Source organism: Nakaseomyces bracarensis (genome assembly GCF_045282275.1).
Source record: "Nakaseomyces bracarensis strain CBM3 chromosome Unknown Scaff1_0, whole genome shotgun sequence".
Classification (NCBI taxonomy): Eukaryota; Fungi; Ascomycota; class Saccharomycetes; order Saccharomycetales; family Saccharomycetaceae; genus Nakaseomyces; species Nakaseomyces bracarensis.
In genome coordinates, this window is record NW_027263960.1 from 2379 (window position 1) to 12797 (window position 10419).

Here is a 10419-nt window from a genome sequence, read left to right on the forward strand (position 1 = left end):
ATGTGAATGATACACTTTCAAGTCAATATACTGTGTATTATTTTTTATTATATAAACTGCACTGTACTAAAAATATTACTATTATTTGAACTTTGTATCTTATACTAGTTTTCTGAAAAAAAAAATCAATAAATAAAAGCATAAGCAAAGTTACCTATGAATCAAATGTTACTTTGGTTATTAATTACTCTATCGAGGTTTTTACTGGCATATTGCCAAAACCCTTATCCGTCAGGTTGTGCTCCAGAAATAGCACCCAAGGCGAAGGGTATATCAATGGAACTATATGAATAACATTATTTGAATACATATGTCCTGTGCCCAGATAAGCTAAGCTATACTTGCAAGGAGTATGACATAGATACACCACAATGTTGGGATCCTGCATATCAAGATGTAAATTACCCACGTTTTGGCTATAAAAAAAATCGCTTAATCGCTACAGCAGCTGGTATAACAGGTAATTTGGAATTTAATATTAAACCCGAGTTTGCTTGTAGACCTGTGAAAGGAAATCTCCCAGCATCATATAATTATAATAAAGAAATAGATATATCTAACTTCACTATGATCCTCTACGGTTATTTTAAACCTTTAGTTTCCGGTACACATACATTCGAAATAGCTGCAGATGATTTATTATTCATTAACTTCGGGGCAGGAAATGCATTTGATTGCTGTAGGCATGGAAGTTCTGCTGATGACTTTGGAAACTATCAAGCATGGGCAATGTATGGATCTGAAGTTGTTCAGAAAACTCTTAGTGTATATCTTGATAAAGACACATATTATCCTATTAGAATGTATTTTAACAATCGTGACTGGATTGCCGCTATATTTTTCCATTTCACAACAGATGCAGAACCAAATACGGTCATACGGGATATGGAACCTTACTTTTTTCATATCAGTGATACACCCCATAGTTGTCCAGCTAATATAAAATATGTAACTAGATGTGGTACCGGAGTTGATACTACCACATACAGTACCGAATATCAAACCTTCACCCAAGCTTCTGCTCAATTACCAATTATTAAAACAACATACTCAATTGAGATTCCTTGTCGTCCAACTTCCACTCTATGTTCTAGTGATTCTTTTTTCAATCCAGCAGATTCTTCATGTGTACCAAATACAGATGTATTCCCTCCTACAGTAGAGGGTACCTCAACTTTAACGTCATATGTTACTGCTGCAATAACCTACACAACGACGTTTGAAACAATTTATCTGACAATTACGGCTTCTGATGGGGCTATTATACCAGAAGAAAGAATTGTAGTAATCGTTCCAGAATCCACTAAACCCAACCCAACCACTATAACATCAACATCCTATGTTTCGGGACCAATCGACTACACTACGACAATGCAAACACTTCATTTAGAAACTACAGATTCTGATGGTGCTACTGTACAGGAAGTGATATATGTAGTGATCGTACCAATGTCTACAGAACACACTCCCGCCACTATAACATCAACATCCTATGCTTCGGGACCAATCGACTACACTACGACAATGCAAACACTTCATTTAGAAACTACAGATTCTGATGGTGCTACTGTACAGGAAGTGATATATGTAGTGATCGTACCAATGTCTACAGAACACACTCCCGCCACTATAACATCAACATCCTATGCTTCGGGACCAATCGACTACACTACGACAATTCAAACACTTCATTTAGAAACTACAGATTCGGATGGTGCTACTGTACAAGAAGTGATATATGTAGTGATCGTACCAATGTCTACAGAACACACTCCCGCCACTATTACATTAACATCCTATGTTACTGCTGCAATAACCTACACAACGACGTTTGAAACAATTTATCTGACAATTACGGCTTCTGATGGGGCTATTATACCAGAAGAAAGAATTGTAGTAATCGTTCCAGAATCCACTAAACCCAACCCAACCACTATAACATCAACATCCTATGTTTCGGGACCAATCGACTACACTACGACAATGCAAACACTTCATTTAGAAACTACAGATTCTGATGGTGCTACTGTACAGGAAGTGATATATGTAGTGATCGTACCAATGTCTACAGAACACACTCCCGCCACTATTACATTAACATCCTATGTTACTGCTGCAATAACCTACACAACGACGTTTGAAACAATTTATCTGACAATTACGGCTTCTGATGGGGCTATTATACCAGAAGAAAGAATTGTAGTAATCGTTCCAGAATCCACTAAACCCAACCCAACCACTATAACATCAACATCCTATGTTTCGGGACCAATCGACTACACTACGACAATGCAAACACTTCATTTAGAAACTACAGATTCTGATGGTGCTACTGTACAGGAAGTGATATATGTAGTGATCGTACCAATGTCTACAGAACACACTCCCGCCACTATTACATCAACATCATATGCAAATGTGAATGTTACATCTACCATGACCACAATACATGCAGAAACTACTAATTCTGATGGATATACTATATCTGAAGACATAATTGTTGTATTAATACCAGCCTTCACAGAACCAAGTGCCTACACCACCACGGTCACCAACGGCAGCTCCGCAGAGACAGAGGTGATCTCCTTCTCCCCCACCGTGGACTCAGACGGCAAGACACACACTGCCACCACCACCTTCACCATCACTGACACAGACACCTACTCCGAGCCAAGTGCCTACACCACCACGGTCACCAACGGCAGCTCCGCAGAGACAGAGGTGATCTCCTTCTCCCCCACCGTGGACTCAGACGGCAAGACACACACTGCCACCACCACCTACAACATGGTTAAAAGTGACATAAATCCCTCTTACTCTGGTGCTCATATGAGCACTTCTTTCAGCAGCCCAATATTTTCACAGAATCAACACCAATCTGTGGGTAGTATTGTATACAAGGCCAGTGGGTCTACATTATCCACTAACACCTTTCTTATGGCTGCTCTACTTATCATTTTGTTGGCATAGTTGTTTGTATCAATCAAAGTTGATACTTTTTATTTCTTACTCACAATTGTTTCCATATTTGAAATTATTAAAGAAGTGAATGTAAGACTAACATATACCCGATTTAACTACTTGCTAAATATTTTGCTCGTTTTGGATATTTTGCTGTTCGCAATAACACAGTATAGTATTACATTGTATATAATATATTAAATCGCAATATATATATGTTATTTCTGACTACTGGTTTATAATTAAATTCATAAATAACCGAAAATATCTCTCAAAATTAGATGATGCTCGAGATTTAGAACTAAACTTATAGGATGTAAAGTATTTATAAAATATCTGGAATAAAATCATATGTTGATTATGTGTATTTGACCCAACAAGTCTGTCTTTCTACTCTAAATAACTTATAAGGGCTAATAGTAGATAAATGATCTTACAGCTGTGCTATAGTACCTATCTTGTCCTCAAAACTTCCTGATAGCCATTTTTATATATTTTTTCTACATCATCGGTGTTTTCCTCCCTCTTTAAATTTGCGACCGTATATTTTGTATGAAACCGTTCACAATCAAAACTATCCTACAGATGCAAAAAATATAGTATGATACACAGTTACTTTAGTTACTTTATTGTAATTACTGTATACCCTCTGGTTATTTTATTTTTTCACTTTTTATGTATATGTCATCATATTTTAAAATTTTCTTTTATTACTTAAAATGCTTTATGGTATGGATTATACACATACACCAAACCTACTACCAACCTACTACCCACACCACCGTCATTACCTATGCCGATGACAGCTCTAGGTCTAACGCACATTCGTTTTTCCAATAATTGCCTCCTAAGGCAAGAAACACACTCATATCCTTGACTGACTCCAACACAGACATCTATTTTATATCTTCTATTTTCGGAATTGTATTCTTAAAAAAATCAAATTTCAGGTGTTTATATGTCATCTACTACTGCTGGTGATGATTTTACTGCTGTTGATTCTGGTATTTCCTTCGTTGTATCCCAGTGCAATAATTGATATAACAGATCAGCGTTTAGTACAAACAACGCAGTTTACTCAATAGGGAATCAATACTGTGATGTTCAACATAAGACTATAGGTTGCACACTTTCCAATAACATTTATCTTATTGAAGGTTATATTGTCATTGATTACTAACTAACTAAGATATTTCAATCTATTGTTTTCTCGAAGTTTTCTTAACAACTGAGCACACATATTTGGATTTGTTGCACCAACCAATTATTTGTTCATAATTCTTTTATGTGTATGTCATCTTGAGATTCTTAGATTTTCTTTGACGAACCACAAAAACTTTTTCCTATAGAAAGTTGCATTTGCGATTGCTAGCAAAAACTTTTAATTTGGTGAAATCTTCAACTCTCTCTTAAGGAGAGTTGATATTAAAAACGAATGAACTAAAACTCATAGAATATCAGCTCATTAAAAAAAGAAAGCATTTTAGCACCTACCATCTTCAGATAACGGAGTTATAATTGCTAGGTTATCTAATTATGCATTCAAAATAATTAGATATGAATAGTTTTTTTCTATTCATCTCGAAGTTTTGCATATTCATTCTACATTTATACATTAAAAATCGTCTCCTATAAGGACTCTCTCATTAATTTCTTTTTTTTAAATTAAATGTCGGTATATAATTGCCTTTCTTTTTCCACTTTGAGAACCCCTAATCGGGCTTATAAGTTTTTTCGTTAGATCTGCGCTGTATTGACTGTGGGGAGGAGAATAAAGAAAAAGAAATAATTTTTCTATAAGTATCTTTTACAGGTTTCGATGACATATATCACCGTTAACGCATAACACCGTTAATTCATAACACCGTTAATGCATAACACCGAAGATACAAAGGTTCTATAATCATTCGATATGAAAGTGCATAATATTTATTGATGATACAGATACAGACAAATAAATGTATATAAGAATTGGATCTGTAGCTTCAAATACCGTTTCTTCTATCTCTCTATTCAAAGTCAAAAATACCATAAACAATTAGTTTATTCTAAAAAGCATATCAACAAAGAACAAATAAAAAAATGTCTAAGGTTATTTTAGTTACAGGTGTTTCTAGAGGTATTGGTAAGTCTATTGTTGATACACTTCTCTCTCTAAACAAGGATGTTATCATCTATGGTATTGCAAGAACCGAAGCCCCATTGAAGAACTTGAAGGAAACTTATGGTGACAGATTCTTCTACTCTGTTGGTGATATCACTGACAAGGCCCTTTTGAAGAAGTACATTATGTCTGCTGTTGAAGGTCACGGTAGGATTGATTCTGTGGTGGCCAACGCTGGTGTCTTGGAGCCAGTACAAAACGTCAACGAAATTGATGTCAACGGCTGGAAGAATTTGTTCAATATCAATTTCTTCAGTATTGTCTCTTTGGTTAGCTTAGCTTTGCCATACTTGAAGATGACTAACGGTAACGCTGTCTTCGTCAGTTCCGATGCCAGTGATACTTACTTCAGCAGTTGGGGTGCCTACGGTTCTTCCAAGGCAGCTCTAAACCACTTCGCTATGACTCTAGCCAACGAAGAAAAGGCTGTCAAGGCCGTTGCTGTTGCTCCAGGTATTGTTGATACTGACATGCAAGTTAACATCAGAGAAAAAGTCGGTCCAAAAGGTATGGATGAGGAAGCTTTGAAGATGTTCAGAGACTTGAAATCACAAAACAAGTTGGTAGACAGTTCTGTTCCAGCTACCGTCTACTCGAAGTTAGCACTCAACGGTATCCCAGACTCTGTTAATGGTAAGTACGTCAGCTACGATGTCGAAATTTTGAAGGATTACCAACATTAACTATACAAGGTAATCAATATTGAAGATTTTTATTTTCAGAAAGTAAATTGAAAGAAAATCATGAAGCAATGAAACGATTTATATAAAGTATTTTATAGACTGTACTAGGATGGTATAGATTTTTATCTTATATATAACTATTAATGTTTTTTGAATACACTTATTTGTCGGGCAAAGCATTTCTCTAACGTCAAAAAGGTTTTTTTGACTCATAATATTGGTGAAGATAAAAAAATACAGACCGAAGGTGAAAATGACCTTTTTTACGTTTAGTTGATGATTTAATTATTTATATATTGCTTTTACTAGTAGAAATTCTCCATGGCGAGCTGTAGAATTCTGCCTGCCAACTGAGTCATGTGATATATCCCACTAGGTGTTTGGAAGATGCTGATCCATTTTATCACTATACACGTAAAAATCCAAGCTCCAAACGGCAACAGCTATATCTCGCGTTTTTCGCAACCCCTACAGTATTTATTTTTTTTAAAAAAAAAGAGATTGCAGCACCTGAGTTTCGCGTATGGTCACCCACTACACTACTCGGTCAGGCTCTCACAAGCTTAACTACAGTTGATCGGACGGGAAACGGTGCTTTCTTGTGGATATGGCCGCAACCGAAAGGGTGTGAATATCCAAATCATATATCGACCTTAACAAGTGGGGGTGGGGGGGTTGGTTCAGATTGGAGGGGATGTTTGCATAACAGCGTGTGGATGTTAAATAATGTTCTGGGGCAACAAATATCGAAGAATTTAATGGCGATGTTTTTGAAGTTGTGGAGGGGCTGTAGAGGGGTCGTATTCGCGGATATGTAGTTGTGTCCCGCACTTTGGGTGGGCTTAGAACAGCAGTAGGATCAAAAATACCACCATTTAATAAACAGTTACTATCCTTGCTGTAAGTTTTAACTCAGGTAAAACCGCTATGATGTACCACTTTTCTTCATATAACATTTTCTCTTTATAAAACCCTCGATCACAACTTCTAACAGCTCCACTACACTTCCCTTTTTTACTTTAATAATATTCGGGTATGTTCGTCAAATATATTCCTCGTAATACAGACTTTGGTTTGTTTATCCGGAAAACTGAAGTATGATGTATGCTGTAAAAGGCAGAGGTTATATACTAAACATTAAATTAAGATATGAAAATAAATACGGATTTTCGGAGGTACCCGGAATACACCAGAAAAGAGTGGTAAATATAAAACTATAAATAAGACAAAATAAGACCATTGTGGTGTGGTTTGATTTGCTCCGGCATATGGTGCAGAAGATATATTTTGTAAATAGCAGTTCTTTTATGGTGGCGCTAATGATGGATGGGGGTCAAAAGTTACTTCCAAGCTGACTAACCTAGCCATGTGAATACAATGACTTTTGTAGTCTAAAGTTTTGCTGAAATATAGTGTAATCAGTTAATTAAATAATGTGAGTATTTATTTTCACGAGAGCCAGGTCTTAATAATGACATCATATACGAAAAATCTTATGGTTAATTGGTGTCATTATTGTCCAAATTCACAAGGTAAAAAGCGGCTCAACAATATATAAAATTTTCATTTTTTCGTTACCTGAAATAAATTTCGCTAATTATATTGATGACAAGACATACCAACCTGTAAAATAAACGTAGAGCCATTTGCCATCTGAAGAACAATGTGGGGTTATAGGCAGAAATAGGAACTGCCCACAAATAATCTGAAATTGATGATAGGATGCGACCCAGGACGACTTAATCACCTCGTTCATTTTATCACAGAAAAAAAAAATAAGTTGAGAATATAATGGAGTACATAATAAAAATTTTGGAAAAATAAAGGATAGGGAAAGAAGAAATGAAGAAAGTTAGCAACTTCATTTGATTTCCAGATCAACAATTGACTAGAAAGCACAGAATGCAGTTAACTGGACAACTACAGAAGATGGCGCCTTAAACAAACTGCCCAGAATCATTGTTGTACTTTTCATTAATTTTCATTTCTTTTCATTTCTTCTCATTTCTTTCCATTTCTTTTTTATAATTCTCCCACTAGGAAACTATTTTATAGAAACAAATATTATGGCTACCTATGGCTACTTTTTTAATGAAGTTCTGTATAAATGTAAAAAAAAGGATAATTAAAACATTGAATTATGACGTCATCCTGACCATTATAGTATAACTTGTTGAAAATTTATTCTTCACTGATATACCGCTAAAAACGAGAAATATCAATGATGTTGCACATCTTAATATATCCTGCAAATTCCGATTAACATTTTGTTAAATAATATATCTATAGTGGATTTTAATTTCAAGGCGTCAGATATGAAACTGAGCATTTCATTTTGCTCTGACTGCTTAGTCTTTATCCCGATTGTGTAAAGGAATAGCACAGCACAGTCGTGTGTATGTCATTTCTTTCAATAGTACTTGAATTGAAAAATATTGTTATATGAATAGTAAACAGTATCATCTAATCAAACAAAAATAAACTAAAAACATTTATGGAACTACCAGAAAACATCATACGTATCAGAAGTTTGTATATTGGAAGATTATTTTTACTTGTTCTTAATATTATTCAAATCCGACCTAAATAGAAGTATTTGAAAATCTATTCTCCATTTCAATGTTCTTTGCTTCAAAATATCTTGTTTTCACACCAAATAAAATCAAACATTATTAATCGGTATCTGGTTTTCTGCTTTTCATTAATCTACAGCCATTTCTGTATGTCAGATTTGGATTTTAGTTGATTTTATTATCTAGATATCCATAAAATTTACTAATATTACAGACAAAGACACAAAATAAAAAAACAATTTCACACGAATGATGTTTTAGTGCAAGTGCAATGACAGGCCTATTTCATCTGTCATATCACCGAAGTTATTTTTAGTTTTTCTGTTGTCTTTTCTTTCTGTTTTCCTGGCCATTAGATAAAAGGCACATCCTTTTTTTTATCAAAGCAATTTGATCTGCTAAATTATCCATCCCTCAATCTGCAAATCTGATGGTATTAGATTTTTTATACGTGAAACTACTTCGGTATCTTTGACTACTTCAACTTCAATACACATGGCATACATTCGCAACTGTTTTTTTTTCCATTGAAGGCTTCAGAAATATTTACATTCCTACCAATCTGAAATGATAATATTCAAACATAAATTTAGTTGGTAGCTCTAAAACTAATAGCCATTCTAGATTATTATAGTGCACTATTTTAGAGGTTTATAGTTACTTAATAACTATAATATTTATTCTGAAATTAAAACGCAATCTAGAATAAACCCACCCATGTATATAGAAAATTTCAAGCAAGTGAGTGAAAAGCGAAAGCGAACCTAGGTCCGAACTGAACTCATGAATGGTAAATGTGTTTTCATTATTTCTGGTCTAGAACTCTTCTTCCCAGTTTCCTATTAGCCTTTTTTCAATACATAATTTTGGTTATGTCCATTAGAATATAACGTCCTTAAAATGCTAGATCTTTAACGTTACTATGTTTGATTTTCAGCAACAATCTGTATAGATTAAAGTTTGGAAAGCTAGTATTTTTGTGCACCTATTTCAATGCTGTTTTTATTTTTTTATCGGATAAAAGATTCTTTTTAAAGAGGGTTAACAGCTCATAACTCTAGTGAGTAATATATTTACCGGTAACTGATTTTTTACCATCCATTATTATACACACACACACACATACACACACTCACACACACATACACACACACATACATACATACTCACACACATACATACATACTCACACACATACATACATACACACACACATATATATATCTATAGAATGGAAATCCTTCTGTAAAGTATCTACAATAACATAAATGTGATATGATACATTTTATCATAATTTATTGCTATGGACAACTAATGATCGCATTAAGAATCAAAGTTTTGTAATTGGAAGAAAACTATTATAATATATTCCCTATTTATTCTTGATTTAGATAAAAAATTAGGAATAATCATAACATAAAGGGTCAAACCATACAGTACCCTTTAGACGTTATATGTTTTTTTTCTTTGGCCTTCATCGCCTTTTCTTTGTATAGATAAAATTTAGGTTATCAAAAAAAAATTATAAAAATAGAAACTTGGCGACCCCTTATTTTAACTCTAAGAAACAGGCGTAGAGTAAATGGCATTAAAGAAATCTCATAATACAATTTATATTCATTGATAAGAAAAATATACGACAGACAATAGTATTGCATTTTCGGTGGATGTACAGATACTGCCGGTTAATATCCTACTATTTCTGTCATATTGTAGTTGTCAGCATTCTACGCTTCATGGGTGCGATTCCATATCGGAATTAGTAGAAGTAAGTTTACTAAAATATAGAAACAGCAGCAGGAGTATAATAATCAATTACAGGGGTATAAACAGAGTCCAACATATATTTTAAGTAATCACTAATCAATTTAAAACGAACTGCTAACAAAAAGGATATGTAGAAGAGTCATGTTTATTCAGTACTTGATGAGCAACACTTATACCGAATTATTGAGTCTTGACTCATCTTGGGTTTGCCCATAGATATTAATGCTGATTTATTCTATTCCGCGGCATAAATTATGTGAAATGACTTCTT

General features: G+C 34.3%; 2 protein-coding genes across 2 annotated transcripts; both read left to right on the top strand.

Annotated features, from left to right (window-relative positions):
- Positions 1 to 567: 567 nt before the first annotated feature.
- Positions 568 to 2970, top strand: RNJ42_00001 (uncharacterized protein; the record flags this gene model as incomplete). The annotated part of the gene is made up of 1 exon (XM_071050171.1): positions 568 to 2970. The coding sequence occupies one exon, from the start codon at positions 568 to 570 to the stop codon at positions 2968 to 2970; it is 2403 nt and encodes an 800-aa protein (XP_070908763.1).
- A 2073-nt stretch (positions 2971 to 5043) lies between these two features.
- On the top strand, positions 5044 to 5808 carry RNJ42_00002 (SDR family oxidoreductase; the record flags this gene model as incomplete). The annotated part of the gene is made up of 1 exon (XM_071050172.1): positions 5044 to 5808. The coding sequence occupies one exon, from the start codon at positions 5044 to 5046 to the stop codon at positions 5806 to 5808; it is 765 nt and encodes a 254-aa protein (XP_070908764.1).
- Between the last annotated feature and the right edge of the window lie 4611 nt (positions 5809 to 10419).